Source organism: Cryptomeria japonica, chromosome 1 (assembly GCF_030272615.1).
Source record: "Cryptomeria japonica chromosome 1, Sugi_1.0, whole genome shotgun sequence".
Lineage (NCBI taxonomy): Eukaryota > Viridiplantae > Streptophyta > Pinopsida > Cupressales > Cupressaceae > Cryptomeria > Cryptomeria japonica.
The window spans coordinates 230131650-230146870 of record NC_081405.1 but is presented as its reverse complement, the minus strand read 5'-3'; the positions used below and the strand labels follow the sequence as shown (position 1 = coordinate 230146870).

The following is a 15221-nucleotide window of genomic DNA, read 5'->3' as shown; positions in this document are numbered from 1 at the left end:
TCCAAATCATTCAATCTAAATGCCATCTCTGAATTTTTTAGGGACTTGGCTAACTGCTGCATTGGTTAAAAAGTCTACTGTACTATTTCTTTCTTTTTAGCTATGCTGGAAGTAGATGGTGTCTTCCTTCCAATTTTTTACAAAGGCTTTCTGGTTTGAAACTTTGTATTGATTTGTTGGTCATTGCATTTGTCTCTAATTGGGATTCACACTCCACAAATAAATGCCTTTATCCTTGAGAGATAGCTAGTTTCATCCCTTCACTAGTATAGTTGCTTCTGCCTTGTTATTTGTTCCTCTTGGTAAATAGATCCAAGATGATCATCAAAAAATGTTTCATGATCACGAAGGAGCTAGACAACTCCCACAATCCTAGGTTTTTCCTTTGAAGCTCCATCAGAATTTAGCTTGATCTGATCCATGGGCAGGGAAATCAATTAAGCAAGTTTACACAAGGATGCATGATCTCTTAAGCCATTACCAAGTATGTGTATCATAATATTATTTAGATGGTGTTATATGTTTTTGTAATTTTACATTGTTATCTCTGAGTCTTCTTGACATTTCTTGAAATATTACTCTCTACTTATGACTATTTTCTAGCTGTAGGAGAGTCTAGGTGATGCAGTACAGGGGTGGAGTCACATAGACAATCTCAACATGTAGGGTTTCTACCATACAACACTCAAAACATAACTCCTCTTAGGCCTTTTGGCCAACTTCAACATTGGTCTTGACAAGACTTAAGCCCTTACACATGGGCTTGCACTTTCATGAAGGCATTGATCAGCAACACTAAAGACAAAGTGTGAATATTGTTTAGGGGTTTGGATGATCATAACAATTGCAACCCAGGGTCTGAAACATTTCCCCACTTACCTTTACTATCACAATGTAGACATTAACACTTTGGTCTGTCCTATGGATGATCAAGGGTTCCAAACACAAAATACCCTCTATTGGTAATGCTCAAAACTTATTGGGAGATCACTACACAGCATCCAACATCCCACCTTGGACTAATAATAGTGACAAACTCCATTTAGGTTTCCTTATAACATATAGGACTGGTAACTTTAGGACTGAGACACGGTCCTAGTTATGACAGTCAACATCTTTGGCTAAAGGCCACACCACTACTACTTGTCACCCAAACCCTATGTTCTTTGATGAGTAAAATTGCTGTCAGGGGTGTTTATTCCATCTTTGACCTGCTCTCATTTTGGATTTCAACCACCATCTTATCTGCCAAACTCTAGTATTGACAACCCTGTGACTGTGACAGGAAGGCCATTAGGACAGTCATCTCTACATGGGTTATTCTTATTTATTGCGACTCCAAACCTCCTTTCAAGGGTGCATAGGGTCTCCAGTCTCCCCTCTCTGTCATCAACCATTCACCAAAACCATTCACTTGATCTTCCAACCAACTTCTCCACCCTTGCTGCTCTGCTAAGTCTGATACATTGAGATATCAGACTGTTCAGTACCTTTTTGCATGTGAGAACCTCATTATGGAGCCCTGCAAGAATGGGAAATATGAATACATGTTTATAAGAGCCTTTCCAACTAGTGGTGTGAGTTTTTAGCGTTGAAAAGGCCAATTTTTTTTTTTTTCACTCACTGGGAACCCTAATGAGGGTTTTGAGAATTTTTAGCAAAATGGTAATATCTTACTCAAATCACAACGAAACTAAGTGAAACAAAAAGAAAAATTTAGTAAACTCTCTTCCCTATCATCTCCAATAAGTTTCAGGAGGAAACCATGAAGTTTTCAAAGAGAACAAAGTAGGAAATCAGACTGCAACGTTCTGAAAACAGTGAGAATGCAGGAAAACTCAGAATTTCATTGTCCCTTTTCTTCAATACATCCACCAACCGACCCAATGGTCGATGAAAAAAAGTTATTTATATGTTGTCTCAACCCTCCAATGTCCATAACTGACATTTGAACATTAACTAACCCAAACTTAACAACTTTGCTCAATGTGACAATTTTCAAGAAAAGTTGTAATGACAACTTTTGACAAAAATTGCTACGGAACCCTAAAAGGAACTCCTATGACTCCAAATGATTACAAATAAGTTCAAAGAGGTCAAATAGACCTTCATACATGATTAAATGCCATTGGAGGCATATTGACAACTTTTTGCCCCTCTTAAGACAATATTGACAATTTCTTGACAACTTTGAACCATGAACCCAAAAGGGTTCCCTATTACATTGATTGACTACAAATCATCACCAAAATGGTCCATAGGACCTTATTTGACAAAAGACACAAAACACCTAAAAACCTATCATTAGACCACATTCACATCAAAGTGACTCATTTGGACTAAATGCTCCTGCACCACTAGGTAATGTGATGGTTCTAGATTCAGAAGCTACAATAGGTTTAAGCCATGGAATCAATACTTATATTTGATATACATATAAATGAGGTTATGTTTTTATGCACTTCCCATGGGAATCTAAATGGTGAAGTCTCAAGAGATAAAATCATATCTCTTATATGACGTAGATTATTATGTTTTGCCTACATCATAAAAAGATTTTATTAGCATGATTTCTGTTTGAAGTCCTTAAGTTGTTATATTGTGCTTGATCATGTCTTGTATAGTGTGTGCATTTGTGTGTTCATTAGAATTGTTGCTAAAATTGTATCTCAGTATGTAAAGATTTTCTTACTATCATTTCTTAAACATTTTCAGGTTTTGCCTTCTTCTGTGCATAATTTGGCTCCTGATGCATCAGAGTTTCTATTACATTGGTTGGGTCAAGATGCTCATGAGTACAAGCAGTGGACATCTGCAATTTCTCTTGGACTCTTGTCTACTTGTTTGCACATTACTGATTGGAAGAATAGGTACGAGATCATTTTCAGCCTTTTGAAGGTAAGGCCTGTTGCGTGAGAGGAATGATATCTTTGATGTGTTGAAAAGAATGAATGCAACCTAAGTCCTTGAATATTTTAACATCTTTCCATGTTATTTTCCACATTTTTTGTCTTAAAATAATAGTTACATTTTCTCTTCGACAAATTTCTCTTGAAATCTTGTGTACTTGTTAAATAGTTAGTACACTACTGATTGGAAGAATAGGTATGAGACTGTTTGCAGCCTTTTAAAGGTAAGGCCTGTTGCATGTGAGAAGTGAATGAGTGCAATCGAAGTCATGTGAATACTTTAGTGCGTTTTCTTCTTAAATTACACATTATTCTTTTAAAATTTTTAATGTCTTAAATATAATAGTTACATTTTCAAAGAACACAAATTGGTATTTTTTATTCCAATGTTATGTTTTTCACCAACCCAGATGCTTTCAAACTAATATGTCATGTCCCCCATTTGGCTCTAGGTGTGTGACATGGTACCTTTGCCTATTTTCTAATTTCCTGTAGGTTAATGGCTTGGGTCAGGGGAACTATTTAAAATTTTAAATAACTACTCAATTCAGACTTGTAATTATTGCCAACTTTATTTACTATTTCCAGGCCATCTATATACGACACAATAAGGCCTTTGTATCTCTTAGTGTTATTTTAATTATGTTTTACTAGAGCTTTAAAAGTCAATTTAAATAAGATTTCTGGGAGGTAAAAGTGAATAATTTAATTTTAATTCCCTATTTACAAAAAAGGTTAGAAAACTCATTTGTAACTCTATCAATATATCTATCAAACTCTTGTTTCTGAACTAGATCCTTTGTGTTCATTTCTTGCCTTAGGAAAAACCCCTGTTGGCAAACGGAGTTGAGGATGAAAAACCCTCCATTCTGAAGGAGAAATTCCATCCAAGCTATTGTCTCAATTTTTGAATTTTCAAAAAATAAACAATCCCAACAAATTTTTACTCAAAATTCGTAGTTTTCTTCTCTAAGGCATGTTTTACTGTTAAATTTTGTGACCCAGATCAGTAATCAGATTTTCAGTATTTAATTGTTTGCTAACATCAAGTAAACTATAATCAAGTAAATGAAAGAATGAAAGCAAGTGCACAAGAGACCAACACAAATACCCTGGGAAAACCTCCAAGGAGGGAAAACCTAGCACTAAAGACCCACAGGTCAGATTATGTATTCAATCTTAATTGTACCAATACAATACTTAGCTGGACTCTTCAGATCTGCTCCTTTTTATCATATCAGATCTGCCCTTCTAATTACACCAAGTCTGCATCAAGTCTGCTCTCTAACAGAAATTAGGAACACCAAATGCCTTTGATCTCCTTGAATAAATTCGCCCAATTCTCTTCTAAATTTCGCACACTTAGTTGCAGAAGAATTTCGCTGATTGCATGAGAATGAATGAATGATTTGAGTTTGGCAATTGATCTTTATTTATATGAGCATTTAACCCATATAACCCCAAGTCGGCCTTGATTGAATATATGTATTTTGGCACCAAGTTAATTTAGTGTGGCGTGGTTAATATAGGGCTGGTCCTGTTTAGGGGCACACTACCCTTTTAGGTCCAGTCCTACACGTTACTTTAAGGGAAGGGCCTAGTCTGATAGGGGTTCAGATGTTGCCTTTAGGCAATCCGAACCCTCTTTCCTAGTTACAAACAACACTCCCTCTTAACTAGGGAAGAAGAGAATACATAATTTGAACCTTTAGAGTTCCATCTAGCACACAAGCATAGAATTACATCTTCCACCTAGCACACGAGCATAGGACGGTTCTAGCACACAAGCATAGAAAGTGTAATACACAAGTGGGTCTTTACATAATTACAATTTTCCATCTAACACACAAGCATAGAGTGGATCCTTTCATTCTTGCACACAAGCAAAGAATGATCAAAACGCTGCAGATAGAATTACTGAGATTGAAACTCCCTCTCAACCAGGGTTTCATTTACCACAATACCAAGTCTGTCTTTGAAGTATTTGAACTTCACTCTGGATAAGGGTTTGGTAAGAATATCTGCAACCTGTTCATCTATGCTAATATACTTCAGCTGAATGGTGCCTCTTTGCACCATATCCCGAATGAAGTGATAATGCGTTTCCACATGTTTGGACCGGTCATGGAACACAGGATTTACTGACATCTTTATACAGCTTTGATTATCACAATGAATAGTGGTAGGACCACTAGATTGACCAAATAATCCAACAAGAAGTTTGTGAAGCCACACTGCTTCTCTAGATGCAACAGATGCTGCAATGTACTTAGCTTCTGTAGTGCTCAATGCTACCGAAGATTGCTTTCTCCATTCCCAAGAGATTACTGCAGAGCCCAAGTTGAAGCAGATATGCGAAGTACTTTTCCTGTCCTTGACACTTCCTGCCCAATCTGAATCTGAATAGCCTTCAAAGAAGATTGAGGTATTAAATGAATACTTCAGCCCATAACCAATAGTGCCACGTAGGTATCTTAGAATGTGCTTGGCAGTAACCAAGTGAACAAGTTTAGGCAAGTTCATGAACTGACTGAGGGCATTCACAGCATAACAGATATCTGGTGTAGTATTGACTAGATACATCAAGGATCCAATCAACTGCCTTTACTCAGATGGATTTGCAAAATCAGAGTTAGCTGTAGAAACACTTAACTTCTTTAAGTTAGATTCCATAGGAGTAGACATGGGTTTACAGTCCATCATTCTAAATCTTTTTAGAATATCAATAGTGTACCTTCCTTGACTTAGAAAAATTTCATTGGGTTTTTGCCATACTTCTAACCCTAGGAAGTAATGCATTAGGCCTAAATCTTTCATTTCAAATTCCGAGGCTAATTCTTTCTTACATCTTATGATTAATTTATTTTCACCAGTGAGAAATAAATCACCCACATACAAAACCAGAATAAGCATATCATCATTATATATTTTCAAGTAAATGTTAGCATCAACATCATTCTTACAAAATCCTAAGCTTAGTAAGTACTTATCAATTCTTTCATACTAAGCACGAGGAGCCCGTTTGAGCCCATATAAGGCTTTCTTCAACCTGCAAACATGAAAATCTCTTTTATGGATTACATAACCTTCTGGTTGCTCAATATAGACTTCTTCCTCAATGACACCATTGAGAAAGGTTGTCTTAACGTCCATTTGATGCAGCTCCCAACCTTTGGCTGCAGCAATAGCTATTATAGATCAAATAGAAGTATATCTAGCAACAGGAGCAAATGTTTCCTCATATTCTATTCCTTCTTTTTGAGAAAAACCACGAGCTACAAATCTAGCTTTATATTTTTCAATACTACCATCAGCATTATGCTTAATTTTAAACAACCATTTAGAAGAAACAACAGACTTACCTTTGGGTCTGGGTACAATGTCCCAAACATCATTCTTGATGACCCATACTCTTCATCCATGGCTAATTTCCAAGCATGATGAGACATAGCTTCTTTGACATCGTGAGGTTCAGACTCAATGATGTTACACATTACAAAAATGTAGTTGGCGTGATTTTGAGGTCTCTTGCTATCTCTAAAGGTTCCTTTGGGAGCAACAAATCCTTCAGCATCTTGAATAGTGTTTCTAACCCAAAGTGGCCTCTTCTTACTGACCACAATATCCTTAGGTATATCTGTAGAGTCCATGGGTTCTACTGGATCATCCTAAACTTCCTGATCTGGGAGGTCAGTGGACTCCTTCTGTATCTCAGGGGTAGCATCAACATTTGAATCTTGATTTTCAATCACCATATCATCATTATCAGATAATGAACCTTTAGATCTTTTGAAAGCAATATCTTCTTCAAAAGTTACATCTTTACATACCTCAACATACCTTTGACCTGAAATGTAGATCCTAAAGGCTTTGGAAGATTCACTGTATCCCACTAAGATGCCTTTCTTTCTAGAGGGATCCAACTTGGTTCGTTTTTCTTTAGGCACATGAACATACACAGGGCTCCTGAATATCCTTAGGTGGCTGATGTCAGGTTTGATTCCTGTAAAGGCTTCTTCAGGGGTTACATTCTTTAGAGCACGATGAGGACATCTATTCTAAATGTAAACTACTGTTTTGGATGCCTCCGCCCATAGGAAAGGTTGCAGGTCTTGATCATGAATCATGGCTCTTGCAGCTTCAACAATGGTCCTATTCTTTCTTTCAGCAACTCCATTTTGCTGAGGATTGTAGGGAACACAAAACTCCCTCTTAATTCTTGCCTTAATACAGAAATCATAAAAACTACCTGAGGTGTACTCACCTCCATTGTCATACCTTAAAGATTTAATTCGATTTCCAGTAGTGTTTTCAACCAAGGCTTTGAATTCTTTAAATCTGTTTAGGACTTCTTCAGACTCTTTAGATTTAAGAAAGTAAATCCATGTTTTCCTAGAGAAATCATCTATGAAGATAACATAATAAAGGAAGCTGCTAGGAGATGCTACAAACATGGGACCACATAAATATGAATGAATAAGTTCTAACTTTTCTTTAGCCCTACTATCACTTTTATGAAAAAGGCTCTTCACATTCTTACCCATTGCACAACCTTTACAAGCATCATCATGAGATAAACTAAGTTTAGGCATACCTTTAACCATTTTACCGAGAGTGGGAAGAGCTTGAAAGTGTAGATGTCCAAGTCTTCTATGCCATAGCACGCATGATTTAGGGGCTTGATGAATGAGAGCTTGAATTGGATTAGCTGCAAGCTTATATAAACTATCACATCTATTTCCAATAACACGAGCATTTTTGAAATAAGATTTCTTAGACCAAGCTATTTCCCTTCAGAAAATGCTATTTGCAAACCCTTATCTTCTAAAGCAGAGATGGAAATAAGATTTCTTTTAATACCAGGTACAAAAAGGATATCACAGAGTTGTAAGGAAATACCAGAATCTAGTTTTAAAGAGGTAGTGCTAGAACCTTTTACCGAGTATCGAGCATCATCACCGATTATCACATGAAGGTTGGTATCCTTTTCTATCAGATCTGAAAGATGCTCACGAAAACCTGAGATGTGTCTGGAGGCACCACTGTCAATTATCCAAGTATCACTGTCCGTAGGAACGTTGCTTGATAGAGCAGAGATAAGAAGATGATCCTCATTTTTTTCAGCAACTTCATTTAAATTGACTTCCCTTTCCTTAGGATCATTGTGACAATCTTTGGCATGGTGACCATACTTATCACATCTGAAACAATGAATGTGGGAGGAATCTCTTGACTTCTTCTTTGGATCATAGGAGGAGGATCTAAAGTCTTTGCTTCTCTTTTCTTTCTTCCAATGCCCACCTTTCCTAGACTTAGCTATGGGAACATGATTATCATCTTTGTGAGAGTTCTTGAGTTTTCCTCTTACCTCAATTCGAGATTCCTCTTCAATGCAATCAGATTGAAGATGCTCAAAGTTGGGACGATCAGCTCTTCCACCAATGCTACGAATGAATGGTTCCCATTCATCAGGTAGACCATTTAATGCAATCATGACAAGATCTTTATCTGAAATTTGGCAATCAAGAGTACTTAGCTTGTCCTTTAGTTCATTGATCTTCATGAAGTAGGCCATGATTGAGTCTTCTTCTTTCATTTTGATGTGAAGTAGTTTCTGCCTTAGAGCAAAAGCCCTGCTGAGGTTGTTGACTTCATAAATCCCTTCCAAGTGTTTGATCATTTCCCTGGCAGAAGCAAATTTTGATATGACAGTGACAAGATGATTCTTGACAGATTCAATTATGATCTTCCTAGTCTTGAGGGAGTCTTTCTTGAACTGCTCAGTTCTTTAGCATCTTCAGGAGGGGACAGCCTTTCTTCTTCTACGAATTTAAGCAGTTCATTCTCTTCAAGGATCAATAGAATACGGACTTTCCAAACAGCAAAATCAAGGGCTCCATCAAGTCTATCTTCAGCCCTCAAACTTGACATTTTTATTTGAAAACAAACAACAACTAGATGCAACAAATGATTTACTAAAATCTGAAGTTAGTAACACCTTAGCTTAGCTCTGATACCATATTAAATTTTGTGACCCTGATCAGTAATCAGATTTTCAGTATTTAATTGTTTGCTAACATTAAGTAAATTATAATCAAGTAAATGAAAGAATGAAAGCAAGTGCACAAGAGACCAACACAAATACCCTAGGAAAACCTCCAAGGAGGAAAAACCCAGCACTAAAGACCCACAGGTCAGATTATGTATTCAATCTTAATTGTACCAATGCAATACTTAGTTGGACTCTTCAGATCTGCTCCTTTTTATCATATTAGATCTGCCCTTCTAATTACACCAAGTCTGCATCAAGTCTGCTCTCTAACAGAAATTAGGAACACCAAATGCCTTTGATCTCCTTGAATAAATTCATCCAATTCTCTTCTAAATTTCGCACACTTAGTTGCAGAATAATTTCGCTGATTGCATGAGAATGAATGAATGATTTGAGTTTGGCAATTGATCTTTATTTATATGAGCATTTAACCCATAGAACCCCAAGTTGGTCTTGATTGAATATATGTATTTTGGCGCCAAGTTAATTTAGTGTGGCGTAGTTAATTTAGGGCTGGTCCTGTTTAGGGGCACGTTACCCTTTTAGGTCCAGTCCTACATGTTACCTTAAGGGAAGGGCCCAGTCCAATAGGGGTTCGAATGTTGCCTTTAGGCAATCCGAACCCTCTTTCCTAGTTACAAACAACATTACGAGGTTTAAAACTCGTATTTGTTACTGTTAAATCATCAGTGTGTGCGTTTGTCATCGTTGTCCAAGTTTTGGTTGGTTTTTGGTTTCATTTTCCTACCTTTTTGTGCAATTTTGGGTTTCAAGTTCCTCATTGCAAGTAGGAACTTTTGGATGTCACTGCAAGTAGGAACTTTTGGATGTCACTGCAAGTAAATGAACTTTAGTTGTAATCGGGTTCTAGAAACCTGATTTCAACTCATTGTTATAAAGTTTGTTTTATTTGCAATAAGGCCCGATTCCAAGTATGTTCTTCTAGTTCATTGCCTTGTCTTCAAAGTTCAATTGCACTTGCAATCGGGCCACCATTGTATGAGCATTTTGATGTGCTTACTTGCAATTGGGTCTTAAAACCCCGATTGCAAGTTTGTGCCTACCTTGCTAATCTCTTTCACTTGCAATCGGGGTTTTGAGATTTGATTGCAGTTTTGTTTCTCCCACTGCTCTCTTTATTGCAAGTATGCTCATTTGTAATCAGGTCTTCAAGACCCGATTGCAAGCTTATCCTTACCACAAGTTTGCAATCTCCATGCTCACTTGCAATCGGGTCCCCAAGACCTGATTGCAAGCTAATACCAATCATGCAAAAAGGCTTACTTGCATTCGGGTCTCCGAGACCCAATTTCAAGTGTAAGTTTCAATGTTTTTTCTCCAACTTGCATTCTTCCATTTCCCCATTCCAAGTTCGCTGCAATGCACTTGCACTTGCATTCCGCTTCCCAAGATCCGAAATTTGCCTTTTGTGTCCACATACTCTCGTTACCAAGTTTTCCCTTTGCAAGATCAATACTTGCAGTTGGGTATGTAAGAGCCGACTACAAGGAGACACACTTTGATTACTTTCAATCGGGTTTCTAAACCCGATTGCAAGAGGTCTCAATGCATGAAAAGAAAGTGAGCAAAAGCCAATGTTGATGACAATAGTGATGTAAATTGAAAAGAGTATAATGTCATATGCACAAAGAGAACTTCTTATGAAGAATCAGTATTACCCCAAGCAAGAAGATGAGGTTGGAGTTCGCTGGCAAAGGACATGAGAACTATCAATGATGTAAGTTGATGTTCCTAGACAAATACCCTCACTGATCTTGAATACTTCAAGTGCTAGCATCTTGTAGTAGCATGAAGACCTCCTAGACAGAGGATGATGTAACTTAGATTAGTTTCAATTATGATGTAAATAGAGCCATGTCTTGGACACTTAGATTAGTTTCAATTATGCATTTGTAATTTCCCTTTGACAAATTACATGTAATGCCAAAAATTGTAGTTGCGAGTAGTCACATTACTTGTATTCTTGTAACTTATAATTACATGTAAACAAATTACAAATTGAAAGACAGTAGGACTGTAATTTGGAATAAGTCATAGTTAGTTGTGGAATAAGTCTTAGTTAGCTGGACTTGTCTCACTTTTTTCTCTTAACCCCTCTCCTATATATATTGGAGGGTGCTCTATGTAATATCTCTCTTTTTAGCAAGCAAGAAAACTCTACAAAAATTTACAGTGATAAAGACTTCGTGTTTTATACTTGTAAATTGGTTCCTCAAGCAATATAAAGAAGACATTTGAGTTTCAGACTTTGTGTTGAAGCCTTGTTCATATATCCATTGTGTTCTTATGTCATAGTGATATACTTTTCTGCATATACCTGAGATTCTAGGGAGGTTGTGTTGACGTGTATTTTGTACACTGCCTAACACAGAATAAAATACCCAAGGGTACCTTATCCTCTCTTGAATAAAGCCTCCGAATGCTGAAGATGTCGCGAAAAGGATCAATCGGGATGACTTCAAGGTTCTTGTATGTAGGGTCTCTACGTGTGGATAAGCTCTCTGTGGTATGATGTGATTTGCTGGAATCACAAGGGGACTTACATTTGATAATTGAACGTCTGATCTACTTTGAATATTGCTGGAACACAGTCTCTTACTAGCTTAGATTTGAAAAAAGGAAAAAAGATGAGGGCGAGGAAAGGATCTAATCCTAACACTAAGAATGTAAGAGCAATGATTGATCTTTGATGAAATTCTAACTAAGTCTTGTTTTGACATCACAGGACCATCTTTTCAAGGCTAGTGCGATCTTCGAAGGAAAGCTTTATGATGTTCAAATCATCACTGCAGGCATAGACACCATCAGGTTGATGCATATCAATGAAGAAGCGACAATTGAAGTTAAGCTTAAGCTGAATGATTCCAGTTGACTACACAAGGCAAGTCTGCAATCAACAAACTGCTAGTAGTATGGATATACGAATTTCACCATCAATCAAGCACATTTCTTCCACTCATCTAATAACATGAAATCAAATACGAGAAGTATAAAGACCATGCAAATTGTCGAATCGACCCATAAATTTCACCATTTCTTCAATGAAGTTACAAGTCTTTTACAACAACATCTTGGCAACAATCTTTGCCTTCTCTCTCTACTCTACTCTAATTACTATTCTATTTCTATCTTCTAACTGCTTCCAACTATTCCTAACTAACTATTGCCTTTACAAAATGAAATGCCAGGGCTTATATAGTGCCCTCAATACCATTCGATGGCTTAGATCAATTCGAGATCAATGGCCAAGGTTCAACAATGAAAACCCTAATTAGGGTTTGTTACAACCATTACATAACATTTAATGCTTGACCAATGATAAAATTGTATTGCTTGGACACATGTCCTCTCTAGAAAATTCCACCAATGGATAGCTGGGGTAGGTACATCGGAGTTTGTGCCACCTTCCATGAGTTAGGTACATTGAATCTGGAAATGCTAAGGTGGACCACACTGACTGGAGAAGTGATGACTAGGGTGCCACCTCGTCTAACACTTGTAACTTGGTAAATATTCAACTTGATGTTGTTGAGAAGCTAGCTTTAATTAATTCATTTGGAACTACCTGCTTCTTCAACGAACCCTTTGCTCTGGCTTCTTGTGTCCTTGATTTGCAGGATGATTGATGTACCTCGCCTTGGAATACTGGATTGGAGAAGGTCGCCCTTGATGACGTTAGTCCAAAGAAGGCCGTCCTTGTCGATGCTAGGCTGGAGGAGGTCGCCCTTGTCCTTGCTTGACCGTCCTTGATCTGGCTTGATTTTCCTTGAGGAGAGTCTTCCGACTTGTAGATCTTTCGAGCTTGGAGTCGCCATCTTGATACCTACACAACATTTCACAATTAATAATATATCTTGAAATCTATAAATTAAACTTTAAAAGGAAGATTCAAGATTTTAATTAGGAAACTTAATGATAAATCTTGAGTTATCATTTCCTAATTTAGGACTTTCAAAGCAAAATTTAAATCTTCAAAAAATGGTGCCAAGGTGATTACGCCATACCTTCACTTGGGAATTAATTCTAAAAAATGATGCAAAAATAGGAGAATTCGCTAGGCAAAGTGTAGATCAAGACTCCCTTTAGCAAAATGGGCCCCCTTTAGTCTTCACAAGCATCAACTCCACCACCTCTAGCCTTCAACACCTTCAAAACATCTGGAATTTACCCTCCAATCTAGCAAGAAATACGCCTCTCCAATAGCCTTCAAGATGAATTTCGCCTTCCTTAGTCTCCACACTTGGTAGAAGTTCGCTCCACACAAGCTAGATTTCACACCTCCTTCCTTGCTTCTCCAAATCGCACTTGAAACAATGAGTGGATGATTTGAATAATGAAAAACACACCCCAAATATATAGAGCGCTCACCTTCTACATCTCTCCATAGGCCGACTTGGTGGAAAAAAATAAACAAGGATTAATAAAAGGAGAAGGCCGACTTAATTAAGCAATAAAAAAATGATACCTCAAGCGCTCTTCTTTTTAAATTTTAATTTAATAATAATTAATTTCGAAATGCCTCAATTAATAATAAAAAAAAAACGATTTTCAAAGGCTCAAAATTAATTATTAAATGCTATGCGATTTTCATTAAATGCCAATTTAATTAGAATTTTTAAAAATATTTCGAAGTTTTTTTGGCAAACTTGGCATCTAGTGCGATTTGCTAAAATAAGGCAAAAAATAATGAATTTTGATAACTTTGCTCTGGTCCCTTGGAGAGGGACAGGAGCACTCCTGCATTTTTGTCCTCCATCCTTCATTTTTTACGTTCAAAACCTCATCCTTGACGTTCAAAATGGCATTTTATTGGGAACTTTGAGTTTAATTCACTTGATCTTTAGAAGGAGCGTGCCTTAGAACATTTTCGCCCTGGTCCCTTGGTGAGGGACAGGAGCGCCTTGGCCAATTTTCATCGAATTTTGTGGTCTTTGTAACTTCATTCCTCTTTGAAGCATTTTTGAATATCATTCCAATCTTGTGCCTTGACCTGGATTCGTCCCAATTTGAGGAGGAAGGCTTGTTAATGTGTTTTTCGCCCTGGTCCCTTGGTGAGGGACAGGAGCGATTTTGCAATTATAAGCTCACTTGTGCTTTGCTAGCCTTCGAAATTATCTCCAATGGACCGATTATGCCTTTCTTCATTCACCTCAAACTCGAAATTCGCTTTACCTTTGCTAGAAATTTGTCCTGTGAGAAAATCGCTCTGGTCCCTTGGAGAGGGACAGGAGCGCCTATTGCAACTTGGGTTGATTCTCTCCTTTGTAGGCCACTCAAGTTATATTCAACGAATAAAACACACTTCCCTTGACCTCTTCAAATCGCGAAATCACTTAAATCTTGCAAGGATAATGCAAATTTGGAATTCAAGCTCCGGTCCTTCAGTGAGGGACGGGAGCACTTTTTCATTTTTAAGCCAATTCGTCCTTTGCTAGTCTTCCAAATTATCTTGAATGGATGAATCTTGCCCTCTTTCATTCATTTCAATCACGCAACTTGCCTTGCCTTTGCAAGAAATTTGTATTTTTAGAAAAGAGGGACGGTCCTTCAGTGAGGGACGGGAGCACTTTTGGAATAGTGGGACGGTCCTTCAGTGAGGGACGGGAGCACTTTTGACATCTTGGCGTACCCTTTTGTTCTTTAAATCTCTCAATTGCGTCCAAGGCATAAAACATCCTTCGTCCTTCCCATCCAAGTCAAGTTTTGCCATAAAATATCAAACAAATAGGAGAAACTTGAAAAAAGTGGCACGGTCCTTCAGTGAGGGACGGGAGCACTTTTTGTCATTTGGGTTGATTTACTCCTTTGTAGCCTGCTTAAATTATATTCAATGGACAAAACATGCCCTCCTTGATCTCTTCCAATCATAAAATTGTCCTGATCCTGCAAGAACAGTGCAAATTTGAAAATCAAGCTCCGGTCCTTCAGTGAGGGACAGGAGCGATTTTTGTCCTCAAGGCCAAATCACTACAATTTTCATCTCAAATTTCCTTTGCTAGGGAAGATTTCACCTTACTTCATGCTATGAATAAAAGTTAATGTCCAAAAAAGGTTTGAAATTGTGCATATAAAGAAAATCGCTCTGGTCCTTCAGTGAGGGACAGGAGCGAATTTGATCTTCTAGGCAAAAAACTTCATCATTTCATTGTCAAGTCTGGATGCTCTATCATGCTGATTTCGTCCTTCATTGTGTCTTTGATGTTTCAATTTGACCAAACAAGGTCAGGAATGACTCAAAT

The 15221-nt window shown here is 37.5% G+C and overlaps 1 protein-coding gene across 2 annotated transcripts in view; it reads left to right on the top strand.

Moving 5' to 3' along the window:
* LOC131035366 (protein RST1) overlaps nucleotides 1-15221 on the top strand; it is a 198453-nt gene that overhangs the window by 167462 nt on the left and 15770 nt on the right. For both annotated transcript variants that reach the window (XM_057967040.2, XM_057967039.2), the window contains exon 19: nucleotides 2716-2898. In XM_057967040.2, the coding sequence (XP_057823023.2) occupies nucleotides 2716-2898 (183 nt within the window). The remainder of the gene's footprint in view (nucleotides 1-2715; nucleotides 2899-15221) is intronic.